At 40.7% G+C, this 15,629-nt stretch overlaps 1 protein-coding gene across 2 annotated transcripts in view; it reads right to left on the reverse strand.

Moving 5' to 3' along the window:
• The window catches only part of TOX (thymocyte selection associated high mobility group box), a 297,971-nt gene extending 282,353 nt beyond the window's left edge, over positions 1–15,618 (reverse strand). For both annotated transcript variants that reach the window (XM_032316919.1, XM_032316918.1), the window contains exon 1: positions 15,317–15,618. In XM_032316919.1, the coding sequence (XP_032172810.1) occupies positions 15,317–15,418 (102 nt within the window). In that variant the 5' untranslated portion in view covers positions 15,419–15,618. The remainder of the gene's footprint in view (positions 1–15,316) is intronic.
• Between the last annotated feature and the right edge of the window lie 11 nt (positions 15,619–15,629).

Below are 15,629 nucleotides of genomic sequence, written 5' to 3' on the forward strand. Positions count from 1 at the left end.
ATTCATCAGGGCACTTCCACAGAAAACTTTGAGAACTTTGCTCTGTGGCTACCTGAAGATCACGAGGTACCTTTGAAACTGGTGACAGACATTTCTGAATATGTTTGGATGCTTGAAGATACTTCCCAAATTTACAGATAATTATATGCATATTTATCACTGATTGAGAAATTTCAGGAAAGCGATCACTAACATCTTTGGAAGTAAGCTCAGCAGGTATACATCAAAGACTACACACACACAGCATTAGTATTCACTGCCAATGATTTGGCTGATTAATTAATGAAAGAATTGGCCGGGAGACTGCAACACTCTAGTGCTCCTTCAAGAAGTTAGAGTTTAAGAAAATTCAACCCTTTAGCTGAAGTGGAAAACCCCTAAAAGCTTATCATTCATCTCCGATTTGAAGTCACCAAAAACAGATCAATACCTGATCATTCACTTTCTCATGTAATTTCCCCAAACAGTCAGTCCGTCTTCTCTGGGGCATTCCTCTTCGGGCGGGACATTAGCCCACTGACAACAGTGATCTGAATTCCACTGGAACTTGCCCAACCCATCTCTTTAACGACAACAGTTACTTTCCTGAAACACAGGCCTGTTTTCATTCTCCTCATTCCAGAGTCGTTCCTGGTTCTTTCCAGATTCTTATTCCTGTGGGCCTCCTCCTCCTCCATCATGCCCAGTTTCTCGCCACAGAAGACTCGGTCTCAACCCAGGTGCCACAACCGATCACCTTCAGATGGCCACCATGCGTCAGCTCCACGCATTTCCTCATTTTATATCTTATGCCGCCTTTAATTAGAGGAATGCTCTCTATCTGTGGAGAAGTGGTGTTACACATCTCTCAGGTAATCCGAATTCTTGGCACTCAGGGTGTTTCTGGTTTTGCTCAATGAGAGAGCAAGGGCCAAATTTAATGTTTAATTATAGTAATAATACCAAAGCTAAGAAGTATGCTTGTGTCTCCATTTCCGGGGCTGTGATGTGCTGTGTTGCTATTCATAGCCTTATTGTCGGCCTTGTTTCTTAATTTTAAGTTGCCTCAAGTCATTTCGAAAAGAGGTAGGAACATAAAAATTAATTCAAAAATAGGAGTAACTTTCCAATTCTTCAGACCAACTGAAATGCCGTCTCCTCCAGGAAGCCGCTTGGATTCCCTCGACCTCAATCCATTACTTTGCTCTCTGTACCCCCAGCACTCTGAGCACCGACCTCCTCCCACATCAGTTTATACCTCAGCTCTGCTCTGGTCTGGTCCTTTGTATTCCTCTCTTCCCGATTGGCCGCCCGAAGGCAGGGGCCCACCGCTTCCTCATCTCACGCCTAAAAACACAGCCTAAAACTGCACACAGGTGCTGTCCAGTGAATGCCTTATTAACAAAGCCCCACGCTTCTTCGGAAGTGCATTCTAAATAAAAAGTCGACTTCGTAGACTAAAATATTCTCATCTCATCCCTGTGCAAATATTTGTATGGGGACTGCATTAGAGGCACCTGAAAATAAGAAGTTATAATGGAAACAGTGACACAGCCTTAAGTGAGGCAACCGAAATAGGAACTACTTTAATACTTTTACTGAAATGGTCTCTGCTTGATAAAGTTCATTACCAGAATATCATCTTTAAAAGTGAAATGCATTCAGCTGAGCGCTTTTTTTCATTTTGTAAATAGATTTTTTCCTTGCCTGAGCTCTCCATATAAAGTACAAAATAGTCTTCCATAACATTAGAAAAATGTCACCCATACATAGAGCTAGATTTTTAAAATAAAATAGATTTTTTTCTTCTTCGGCGTTTTAAAGGTACAGCATCGCCGTCGCGTAGCAATCACCCTGCACTGCATGTCATAAGAAGGGCTGAATCACCAGGCTGAAATTTGATATGTTCTAAAATGTGTTGAGATAACATATTAGAGCCCAGAACAAAGTTAAGTCCCATGGGATCTCCTAAGGCTATAAAAGTCACCATCTTTTCAACATTCCCCTACTTACTCTTACAGTTCTCTTTAAAAATGACCCCGGCACTAATCTTTTTCTCACCTATTCAAAATGACATGGAAAAGTAGCTATGCGGTAAATTTACAGCCCACGTGCCAAATTTTCACATCACGCCAATGAAAAATTATATAAGCGTATTCATCACACATTTTTGTTTCGTCGCGTTTTTACAGTAAGAAGTTCTTGAGCGGTCCGGGCGGGGGTGGGGCGGTCAGTGTAGCCAAAGTCTCTCTACGAAGCAAGTTTTTACCCCACTTTGAAAATCTCCTGTGTGTCGGGGTGAGACATCTCAATAAAGACAAATGGTACATCACTGCCCTGTATCTGGACAAGGCAGTGAGGGCAGAAATGAAACTTTGACCTTTATGTTTTCGGCAGAGGAGAGCTTTTTCTAAGAAATGAACATTCACGTATTTATCAATGTTGCTTTACCATAAACACTGCATTTTTGCTATTTTTACCAAAATTCAGATGCAACTTTATGAATCTTTCCCCCTCTCAAAAATATATCCTTTCTTCTCCACCCACCCAACCCCCAGACCTTTTCTAAAGATTGCAAGTTATATAGAAAGGTAATTGACCTCAGTAACTTTTTCCGCTGGCTTACATTTTTTCTTTCTTTTCAAAGTACTCTTTAGGGAAAAAAAGAAAAAAAAGAAAAAAAAAAAAAGAAAGACAAACACACTTCATATAACAAGTGCCATAAGAAAAATATGTTCTGGCAGACTTTTCCCAACTTGTAACTCAAAAGAATTTACATCATCCAAGTGTAAGGGCAAAGAGTAAAAGAAAGAAATCTCAAAATGGATTTTTGTTCCACTTTCAGACTCCGAGGCTAAGGGAACACAAGTGTTTCACTTTAGAAATGAATAACGGATGACTTCAGTACACATACACCTTTCTCTTTTTGGAAAAATTGCACATAAAAGAGCATTTTTTGGCACGGCTGACCTGCAGAGATATGGAGCTAAGCAGAGTCATGAATTCGCTCACTCTGATATGCACACATGATACGCAATTAAAATCTCCATTCACATTCCTGCCGGGTTGTCAATCATGAGGAAAGCCTTTTTGACAACATTCAGTGAAGCGTACCGACTAACCGCTCAACAGGAACTTAAACAGTAACAGCTTTTGTTACTAGCAAGAACGAATTTTTTTTTTTACCAAGATTGGGTTCAGTTTCTAAGAAATCATTATGCTCTGAATTTTAGGGCCTTTCATTAAAAATGAAAATGTGTCAAAAAGATTTTGTCCGGCAAGCTATGTGATGTAATATCTAGAAAATATGAGATATACATTTGAAAAAAAAGAAATCCAGCCTTTTCAACTGGCGGAATCTTTCTTAACTTTTCCCATGTAGAACAATGAACAATGATCTTATAAAGCAGTGTACTGGAGGGAAAACGTGATGTTTCTAATTCACTCTGAAGTTTTTCACCAGAATTTTACAACTTTTCAAATAGATCGGGACGCTAATCTCCCTTGAAAAGTGACTGACCAGTTTATAAACCAATGGGAAAGTGACTTTTTTTTTTAATCATAAGAGGAATATTTAGCATGTCAGAAATACTGCATGCATCAACCTTTCAATTTATGGTGTTCTATAGAAAATATTATGCACATAAATTCTTTCCAGATGAACCCAGAAGGTACGCTGCTCGTAACTTACTTTCTGTTGAACATCTAATCAAAGACTGTGCCCTTCATAATAGCACATTAGTGTGCCTGAAAGTCATAAATCCCTAAAAACAGGGCCCAGTAAAATTGAATAGAGGCTACTTATTAATCTGCTGCTGTGTCTGTTTTGAGCAACTAACCTTGGATTACAAATTTGAAACAAGTTAATACTATCAGATATTGGAATATTTGTCTTCTTCCTTATCGCGCTCTGTAACGGAGAGAGCAGATGCATTCTGACCATTAGCAGTCATGACAAATTGCCTCGCTAATGAACGTCACACACTGAAAGTGCCATAACTGATTAAACTATAATTTCCCACTACAAGAGAGAGAGTTGGTGACTCCAACAGTGGGCAGCTCTGATATTCTGCCAACAGGCCCCCAGGGCACAGTGTGATATTTAGAACAACACTCTAAATTCCATATGAACAAATTCTAAAAGCCTATGTGTCTACAACAGGTTTTTAAAGAACATTCGATAAAACAGCTTAGGTCGTAGCTGATGAGCCATGAAAAATGGATGTGTTTTAACTATTTGGTATCCTCGCGAGTATGTGTGAAAGAATATTCCCCCGTGTGGTTCTCTCTCTCTCTCTCTCTCTCTCTCTCTCTCTCTCTCGTTCCTTCCCTTTCCCCGCCCCCAAAACATTGGGTGTGCTTTGCATTTCACATAAAATCTTTTCTTTTGTCAGTTCCTTTGTTGGTGCAAAATTGGCAGCAGTTCAAATTCAAAGTACTCCTATTCATTTACTGACCAATGTCATTCTAGTTCACATCAGCCAGCGAGCTAAGCTCTAAAAAACATAAAAGACTTGCTTCGCCACGGACGAATAATGTGTACATTTTTACAGAGCTTAAACCTTAATGCTTTCCCCGAAACTAACAATACAGTATATCTTATCATTCCTTTTTCACAAGCAGGCAGCTGCTGAAACGCTTGCCACTTCAAAATATCAATTGCTTGCCAGAGTTTTCCTCAACACACCCTGTCAAACTCATGTATATTGTGCAATGAAAATGGTGCAGGCTGAAAGCTAGAAATGGTGTCAAATTCTGCTGTAAGGGTATGATGTGCAAAGAACAATGTATGACAACCGTAGAGACTACAAACAATGGCACTGGAGCCAGGGACTTCATAGATCACAACTGTGCCTGTACATATTTTATTGTAGGCATTATATATTTAAAGCATGACAAAGGTACCATTGTACGTTAGGTGCTGCAGAAACCCAGGCTCCTCCCCCTGGTTTGCCTTTTGCATTTCTCTTGATGATGGAAACATAGTTGAGTTTCATGTCTTTTTCTTCTCTTAAAACACTGAAGGTTCCCGAATCATAAAGGAAGGAGACACACACAAGCACGCACACAGGCACGCACACGCACGCACACACGCAAGGTTATCAAAATGAGTAAGAGGAAACAGAGACAATAATACAAGATGGGAAAATGAGATCTTGTTCACTTAACATTTTGGCTTCTCTGAGGACACAAAAGCAAGGATTATCTTAAACACTAACCAAGGGTATCAAGAGAACTACACTATCACTGTGCCTATAAATTGTTGTCTACCTAATTTTAATGCAGATAAGTGCTAGCTTATTGATTTACACGATTTTCTAGCAAAATGGAAATCCCACGTGAATGTATTCTTTGTGTGCAGAAAATATGGTTTAAGAAGCTTTTGCTATTATTGCTTTCCTATGCCAAAAGAACAATTAAGCGAATAATACTTCACTACAGTATCAGGTTTATAAACTAACACCGATTCCCGTCTGTTTCGATTATAAATATCCCTCCCCATTTCCCGACTGGCTCTGTGGACTTCAAATGCTTCTGGTTATTGAGAAGTTGTTTTCCTTCCAAAATATCTCCTTAAATAACACCCACAATCTGAAAATGTTCTCACTTTGGAGCACACCTACTTCATTATAAAGAGGCTCATGACTGAAACAACCCTACACTAATTCAGTCCTTTACTGTGGAAATGGGAAACATGTTTATGGGAGAAAATTAGTGTGAATATATATTCATCTCCTCTGTGACCTAGCTCAGGTTACAAAACCCTTATCACACAAGTAGCCTGGAGTGGAATTAACGGGACTCGGAGGCTAAGGAAAATGAACTGATACGCTTTTAAGGTGTTAATAAATATTTTGGAGAGAGAATAGGCGGTTTAGGTGCTTAGGGGGGCTGACCTTTGGTGTGTTGATTAGTGGGACAATGATGCATTATTAACACAGAGCAGCTGTACCTGAACCGCAGCCATGAATATAATAGCCTTTTATAGCCATCAGGGGAGTGAGGTAGGAGGCCTTTATTAACCACTAGACATGATTAGCACATTATGTGAACTTCAGTAGGCAAATTATCTCTTATTGAAATATAATGTTGGTTATAACTAATTGTAAACATGATTTTAAAAACTTCCCAGTGAACAACTCAACGTTTTACTACCGTTCCCTTCATTATTGCCTGGTAAGTGACGAAAACATGTTCTATACCCATGGGGGCTGACTCTCCAAAGGCCGACATGGGCAGTCACCGAAGGCTGACTTTACAACTATTCGGCACTGCAAGTTCAGGGATATTAGCATACATGCAAACTTTCTCTCTCTAATTAAGTAAAACTGCACATGAACTAGAAAAGCTGCTTTGGGATTTTTCTTCCTCTTTATTTCTTTAAGCAGTTCTTAAAAGATTAGTTTTGCAGTAAATTTTTGAGAGTTACCTTGAAAAGTAACAGCATAATTTATTTCAAAAAGCTTAATTTTGGGAGAGAAAAGATTATCCCATTAGCCTTAGTAACTGAACATAGCGCGGAGAGTCCATTATGAACAGTCTTTTATGCCCTGGCAGAAAGTCATTAACATAAAATAAATCATTAGCTTTGATATTAAGCTTCTACTATCTGCAGGTTCTATGATTAATGTTCATGACTGCATCTGCCAAATGATAAAATATACTTTTTGTTGAAAGGTTATCCTGACTCTTTATTATTAACATTTCTCTTTATACAATTGTTGCTGGCATTTTGGGCTGAGGCCTGTTGGCCTAGAAAAGGAGAACTGGTTTTCACAATGTATGAAGACGCCAGTGAACATTACCCTTTACCCCACCATTTTTTTTAATTAACCATTTAATTGAGTTAAAAGACTTCAGAAAATCAGGTGGTGCACAGATACGCTTTCAATGTAATTGGACTATCTTTAGACCCAGTCGATCCATTCGGTAATTAATCTCACACACTGTATATTTGCAGCTCTGACCCATCATCCATCAGAGGAAGGTACAGAGCGGCAAGCGCTTCCCTGAAGTCAAGAGCTGTAAGAGGGCAGTCCCTCTGCAGCAGTTAGACTCAACTTCTAGCTCACCTTCCTAGCTGCAAACAGGTACCAGCTCCCACCAGAAGCATCTCTGGCGGGTACAGCACGGGCTTTCAACTCGGAGAAGGAGGAAGGCCCTGGGGGGGAGGGGCTTATCCATAAAGGAAAGGGGGAGGAGACTACAGACCTACCCACACATGCCCCACTTGTCCCAATTCACCTGTGACCCTCTACAAAAGGTTCTCCTTTTCACTCCCATGCTGGAAGAATCAATGGTCTACAACTTTGGAAAATACATTTGTGTCACTAGAGGAGCAGAAATATAAGAAGTGTGCCGGGAATATGGTATTTTTCTAAGGTCTACCACTGTTTGAATTCTTGAACATCTTTCACCACAGGATTTCAAAATAATCTGCCTCCGTTGACTCCTTAATTCTCGTAAGACTTCCTTGATACAAATATAAATTATTTTCTCTAGTGGATACTTGGCAGACTGGGACACAGGTGGATTAAAGGTTTATAGTGTCAGAACTTTTACCAGACACAACGAAGTCAGGCTTCTAAAGGGAGTAGAAAACAGAGGGGGAGGGACCATGTCCTTTCCATGGTTATATTTATTTTGCCTAAGGCGTAAGTCAACATAGGTTTAAGGGCCCTCAGTTTTTATCTCAAATCTTGAACAAAAAGGAGTCTTTTCTTCAGAGAGCCTATGGTTTTTCTCAGAAAGCTCTAGTCCTTTAATCTTATCAGGTTATATTATGCCCAATTAAAGCCCTAGCATAGGAAAGCATCTTCTCCTGTGAAATATGGCTATGTTTCTTAAAATGGAATGGTAATGAGGCATTCCTACAAGACAGTGTGATTTCCCTTGTTGTTGTTGTATGCATTGATAGATTCTGCCATTTATGATAAATTCTCATGCGTGTATCACCAGAAATATATCCAGGACATGAGGAACATAAGAAAACACACACACACACACACACACACACACACACACACACACCCCAATTTCTCTGACTAGGTAACCCCCAGAAAGATGCTCCCAGACATCAAAGAAAAGCTATTTTCTGTAGAAGCTGCCATTTCAGCCGTGTGGATCAGATACATATAACTTGTAGGTCTTCGTAGTAACTCAAAATAACTTTTTATATTTTCTTGGCCATTAACAAAGCTTTGTATCAACCAACCATAGCCTTAGTTTAATTGGGAGTCCTTTCAAGATAGCTTCATAAAAGCACATAACTCAGGAATGAAAACCAATAAATACTTGGCTAAAGCAGAAGCATTTAAAAGTCCAAAGTGAAAAATGGACAAAGAGAAAAGCATTAATAGTAACATTGGTTGCACGACCTTTGGTATTATAAATGTGTATAAATGATTTTTCACGAGTAAAATGGAAATCTGAAGATAGCATTTAAAAGTTAGGTTTGACATTATTCATCAAGTAATGCAAACTTGCCATAGACCAAACTACAGAAGTCTGGAAAAATACTGGTATCTCCTATCATGAAAGAGCAGGGTATTTCTTTCTGGCATTATCTTCCTTCTGGTCTTTTCTGCTGTACCATCAACATCCAAGCACAGAGCAATATAATGTTCCCATTTTCAAAATGAATGCTATAGGGAGAAACATGTTATAACCAGGAAAAGCTCATTCAGGTTAATGTGAATTCCATGTCTCAAAGTATTATGGAAGAACTGCTATAATTAACAGTCTGTTGGCACTTCCATTATAAACCAAATTTCTAAGCAGTTTATAACTCGACTGTTTTTAATGAGAAATTGCTCTTCGGGATGAAACTTGGCATGCATGGTGTAAAACAAAAAATTCTCAAGTTCATTAGGGCAGATGTAAGCTCTATCGCCTTGGCACTCCAGCTTCCTAACACTATTTAACGCTATTCAGTATTGACTGTGGGTCCCGTCAACCACTGGAAACCACAGGCTATCTGACTCTGAGAAGTGCAAAGATCAATTGAAAAATATATCAGTAACACCAGAATGAAGGTAAAGGAAAGGCAAGAAAGTTTCTTTAGAATTGGTAAAATTAAACATTTGCATATTTGAATTTTGCTTAAATTTAATTGAGACCAACAAGGTGGCATTCAAGCTTATAGATGTTTCCATGGAAGCCTCTTGCAGGTAAGAACTATAATTGGGTCCAGAGTATTTAAAATTATGGTTCACTACAATCTTGTTTTCTCCTAAGGTGTACATTTTAGACTCTTGGATTTGGTTGTATAAAATGTAAGTTTTATCTTAAACAATTGATGCCATTTTAAAAATGTAATTGTTAACAACATTCCATCAAGTCACGATTGCTACATTTCATGTTTATTGAGATACAAGATAAATATTCTGTGCTAAGACTTCCCAGGGACCTGGAGATTCACGTTCAGAGAGCTGACATGTAGGATAAGTTATCTAAGTTGATTAGTTAAATAAGTTCTGCATGTCCAACTCTTCCTGTTTTAGTTGTCCACGCATATTCTGATGAAAACACTTATTAAGTCTGTTAACCCATTTACTTTCTGTAAGCGTTAAGTCCCCTAACTTACTGCAGGCCAACTCAAGATTTGGAGACCACAGTCCCACTTTTATACTATTTTAGAATCTAAATAAAGACTTCTCACTGAAAGGGATGCTCCAGAAACTGTTTCCAAGCTCTAAATACACTGCGCTTAAAATGTGGGGGAAAGGTGGAAACTAGTAGACCTTAGAAGTGACCGCCATAGTTATTTTCCCTCACAGCAAAGTATCTATGGTTTCTTGGTCTATTATTGCATGACCTTATGTCATTCACTCAGATTGGGAAATGGAGAAAAAGAGAAGAGCCTAATTCAAGATTTTAAAAAGTGGGTATGAGCCAGGAGACTGGCAGATTCCAATTTCCTTAACCAGAAAATAAGGTCAGGTACTGGAGGAAGAATGCATAGGTCACCATGCTGATTGTAACAGTGATGACAAGGAGGAAAGAAGCATGCTCTCCAAGATAACCACAATGCTGAGTCACATTCCTGAGGAGAGCGAAGAAAGTTCACATTAGAAGGTACAGACCTCCCTGGTTCGATTTAAGATTAGGGAGGAGCTAAACCAGGCTGCCAAGCTCTTCCTGGACTGGAGGTGTTTGGGAAGAGCGGGGGTGGGGGGTGGGGATGCAGGGGGGCATACAGACAGACCTGATACTGAGGGCAGTCTTCAAATCAGGGCAGGAGGGATTACCAGCAGTTGAGAAATATCCCCAGGGTCTTTTCAACTTTCTAGCATCCTAGCAAAATGTTGGAAAATATTAGAATAAATCATCTTTTATAGCTAAGTATGATTTTCCTCCAATTCTCTACATTATCCCTCTCTTGAATTGAGCTCATTGCAAAAAAGCATGGCCAAAAAAAAAAAAAAAAAAAATAGTTCCACATACCGAAACCAATATTTGAGGCCCAGTTTTGGTCCCAAGGAAGTCACTGTGAAACTTGGAACTTTCCCTTTTTCTTCCAGGTTCAAGTGCCTTACTTTTTTCCTGTTCTTACATCCCTTGCAATCAGATCATTTAAAAAAGATCTACAATAGCAGTTTATTAAGATAATATTTAAATATCAGTTTAGTTTTCCTAAGAAAAATATTAAAACATTCCTTAATATCATCATTCGGTAACCTTAAAAAAATATAATAAACTGTGAGAATATTAAGCCACATAAGCTATGTTAAAAATAGCATTTGATCTCTCCAAAACCCATACTACAATTTTCACACAGACATTTAAAATTGAAATTTGTGACAGTGAAATATCCCACAAAGTCAAGATAGCTACATTTGAGGTTTTTGTGTGATATCTGATTTGGTGGCCAAAACCGTATGATTGCTTGTTTTCTGCTCTTTCTTACCTATAAAAATTTTATTTAAAGCACATTTTAAGGACCTCAGAACTTAAGAGAGATCCAGCCAGTAAAACTCCCAAGGGAGTTTTAATCACACTAATGATGTCCCAAGTATCAACTATGAATTTACTGAAGTCCTAGAAGTTATGTATGTGGATAGAGAACTAATCAGGCATGATGCTCTAAATTGCTTATAACCCTCCCCTTCCTCCTCCTCCTTCTTCTCCCATTCTCCTTTTTTCTTACATGTATTAATTAGAGTAGAAATAATGACTCCACCTTAATGTGCTTGTATATCCTGTATTTTAGATGTGATGAGTTTTGTCACCTTAAAGTCCAAGACATAATGCTCTAAGTAAATAGGAAAATAAGCTCAAAGGAGATGTAGCAGAAACAATAATGAATCTTGTTTTTCTCAAAAGTTATGGAGTGTTTAATGTTAGCTCTGACATTTCAACGCTGAGTTCATCACAAATAGGTCCTTCTTCCTATGTTTATATGAAAAGATTATACACTGTCCTTCCTCATTTCAATGACAAAAGCCCAACATCCCAAACGGCCATTATTCTTTAGTCTGTGTATAACTAGTATTGAGCACGGGTTTTGTGTCTTGGACTTGCCTGTGTCTAAACCAACCAAAGAAAGCTTCAGGACCTGATTCCACAACAGCAACCACTGAGAACAGTAAAGACCATTATTTCCTCTCCCACTGATGGCAGAGGTCAGCATCCCTGTGATTAGCCATGTCATAACATCATTGTATTACTGCTCCTTATGTGGGCAGATACTGAGCAATAACTGAACACATCACATCATTGTAAAAATGAAAAAGTGCCACTTCTTTGTCCCAATTTAGCATAAAATCCGTGAAAACAATCTTTACAAATGACACTGCACTAAGAAACTGAAAGGAACTGTTCTTACTCCGTGGGTATAGATTTGCACTGATGCTCTGACACCTTCAACTAGAACAAAAAATAGGATTATATTTTACTACTGCACTCCAGTTGTGAGTCCCTTTAATGCAATTTCAATTAAGGGCTACAGTGTTACTTAAAATAGTCTTAATTAGATGAAACTGACTATGGTACCATCTCTCAATGTCTGAAATGTAACCACGCTTTAAGTTCCAAGAGGTGAACACTGTTACTTTCAGCCTGCATGTTTCTGTCCAGTCTGAGAGCTACGCTGCTGTTTCAAAGGCTGACCTATATACAGCAACATGCCATCCGTTCTGGCTGTTTGTATAAGAGATGCCTCGTACCCTTGCCATAACCAACATCGTCCGCATTGTTCTCACTTTTCTCCCTCAATAGGCTCTGTGAAAATGGAGGCCAGTTTGCATAGTGATGTGTTCATAATGTAATGTGCTCTTACAATAGACCAACAGTAAATTAAACGGTTTCCAAAAAAAAAAAAAAAAAAAGCCTCCTCTGGAGTTTATCGACTGAAAAATGTAAGTAGCGTTTTTGGCAATCTATAGAGCAGCAGCCGGAAAGTGTCAGCGGGGTAACACAACCTCCTTCTAGTTTAGAAAAGCTTGAGGAAGAAGATATTCATTTTCTGGATTAGGGTCTCTTCTAACATTGAAAAAAAGATCAGTGGGAAAACTATAGGTACAACGGCACAATTCTGAAGCACGTAAAGATCCTGGTTCCACTGGGACTTAGCACACCAGCTTCAACGACAAAAGTGTTGACAGATTTAAAATAAAGATAATTATTAATTTATGGTCTTATCAACCTATTAAAAACAAATAACCTGACAAAGTGACTGTTTCTTGTAATAAACCACATATTCATTACGCCTCTGAAAGACACAAGGTTTACTTTGCTGTCTTGGCTCTTTCAGGGAAGTCTGATCCAACTTGCTTTCACTAAATGTAGATACGCAGATTTCTTATCTCAAACTTCTTCCAAACTTCTGCCCATCTTCCACATCCCTGCAAATCCACTTGAGTCACTGCAAAAATTAATGCTAGTTGACTACAATCTAAGCAACTAAAACAGTGAAGTTGTGTACCAGTGCTGATCATGATGGAGTAGAAAAACTAGGTTTTCTGGGGCCTACCAAACCTACTCAGTATGTTTAATATAATCGGGGATCAGTGACAAATATATCTGATAGACTGCTCTCCAGAGAAAGGCAGGGGAAGGCATTCTTCCAGAAGCATTTCCATAAAGTCTCTTCCTACTATTAGAAGTATATCATGACTTTGCATCTTTAAAAATCCATTATTCCCTGGATAAGTTAAATAGAAGACTTGCAACTAGTCTATAGAAAGGGTGGCTAATTTGCATTTAAAAAGAACAGTTTGCTTCTCCTACATGGGGGGGGGGGCTTGAAAGGAACTTCAATGAGCTAGTAAAGAAATTCTGAAGACTTTCTAAATTAATTTATTCAATTCACAGCACAACCCACGAAAATTATTTAAAGCACTTAATTGGAAAATGATTTAATATATTGAAGTAATTCTTGATTTTCCAAAGCATTTAACTTTTAAATTAAATCTGACCCTACTATCACAAGAATGACAAGTGAAATGTGTATCCAAGTCATTACCTTCTTTTTGGAGCCTAAAATCACCAATCAATCTAATCAGATTTGTCCAGTTTCACTGCCAAAATGGTTCTTTTTGGTACTGGTTACCACCCTGGAAGATGTGTTTACTAACCATGATAGGTCTGCTACTTTATTATTTTTGTTAGTACTAGTGCTATGAGCAAAATAGAATGTTAAATACACAAAATACTTGCTTATAAAGGCAAAACAGATTTAAGAATAAAAGAACTATGGTACTAACCAATAATGAAACTTCATTACACAAACTTCTCTTGCCAAAGTTACCTGAGCTTTCCAACCTGTTCGTACCTAAAGAGCTCCCTGTATGATAAGCTTTTCTGCCTTGCACAAGACTATTTCCTCCTTTTCAAACTTGCCTATCCATCATAGACATTCAGCATAGCCTTCTACCGAGCTTTACACTGTACCCAGCATCAAGGAGCGTCTGCACAGGGTGCTATCTGTGGATCACTTAACTCACAGCTGTGTGTGTGTGTGTGTGTGTGTGTGTGTGTGTGTCCCGACTGACCAAGACTCTGGAGCTGCGAGGGGGTGGCGTGGTGGGGAGTCCGAGGGGCTGAGGATGCAGCGCGTTAAATACTTCTGTATCACGTAAAAAAGCTGTTTGATGATGCCTCGCCAGCAGGCAAATATTAAGGGTCCCAACCATTCATCCAGTGGAATTCACGGAGGGACCTACAAGGAACTGCTTGCAATACAGTACCAAGCAGGTTGAGCGGGAGCTGGGCGTCTAACCCACTCGCCCGGTGTCTCAGAGAACTCATTCCTCCCCTCCGACGTACACCCGGCTGGACAGCTTCCACACGTCCAATAAGCCCCGGGCGAGGAAAGCCGTGGCCCTGCGGCTGCCCTCGGAGACCGGTCCCCGCGCGTCCTCCCTCCCGGGGCAGAGAGTTGGAGAAGCACCGAGAGTAACCCCCTCCCTTCGCACCCCCTGACTATTCTATCTATGGGAATAGCAGAGCTTGGCAGTAGCCCTGGCCGCCTCCCCACCCCCACCCCCAGGCCCGCCCGGGGCCACCCGCCTGGTCAGCCGCGCCCAGGTACCCCGCGGCCTTGGCACCTGGGGTCACCGGGCTGTGGGTACAGCCCAGCCTGGGACGCTTCTCCAAGCGCCGTGAGGAGTGCTGGAGCTTCAGACGTAAACTCGACGCACTCGCCCGGCTTCTAACAAACTTGCATTTACCGCGCCCCCCGCCCCCCGCAAGCGGGAGCTGTCCCCCAAACCGGGCAACCCTGCTGCACCTCGGCCCGCAAACCGGTGTCCGAACACCCCGCTCGGGCGCCCGAAAGGATTTGCGAAAACAAAAGACTTGTGGAGCAATTTTCCCGGCGGGGGGCGGAGGCGTCTCCCTGGTCCCTGCACCCCGACTCCCGGCTGCTCCCCTGGCAACTAATCCCGGTCCGGGAAGCGGTGCCACGAGTCCCCGCAGCCCGTGAGAGGGCGGGAAGCAGAAGGGGAAACTACAAAATAAACTGACTTCTCTTACTCTCTGCCTGCGTTCCCGGACCCCAGACACACCCCCAAAGTATTCCGTGGTTTTCTCTTAATTTTTTTTAAACGCCCCCCGGCAAACCTAGGCAGGGAGCCTTAGTCGCGAACAGCAGGAAGGAAAGAATCCGAGCAAATCTTGTCACTTTACGCACAATCGCGGTGTTTGGCAAACCCCCGGAGCTGCTGCACAGTATTTACTACCCCAGCGCACGCAGGGCTGTAGCGGGCTGCGAGTCGAGCGCGCCCGGGACCGGCCTCCGCTGACCGACCCCGGTAGCCGAGCCGGTCCGCCGCCGCCGCCCCCCTCCCGGGATCAAGCAGCAAGAACACGGTGGAAACAAAAGCAGAGCGTTCACCTTGTTGCAATAGTAGGGGTCCAGGCAGGGAGAAGGTCCCAGACAGGGAGCGTCGGGCGCAGCGGCGGGCTGGGCTGGAGGTGGATAAAATCTTACGTCCATTTCACTCTCACATCAAGCAACTCCTTTTCTTTTCCTTTTTTTTTTTTTTTTTTTTAAAGTGTTCAGCAAAACAAGCTTAGACGGAACAGAGAGAGGTGTCTGGACTCAGGAGTAAAAGAAACACCTTCCTTCCCTCACATCCGTTTGTGGTTTGTTTAAGAAGAGGAGAAAAAAAAAAAAAAAAGAAAGAAAGAAAAAAAAAAAAAAAAAA

Source organism: Mustela erminea, chromosome 16, assembly GCF_009829155.1.
Source record: "Mustela erminea isolate mMusErm1 chromosome 16, mMusErm1.Pri, whole genome shotgun sequence".
NCBI classification, from domain to species: Eukaryota; Metazoa; Chordata; class Mammalia; order Carnivora; family Mustelidae; genus Mustela; species Mustela erminea.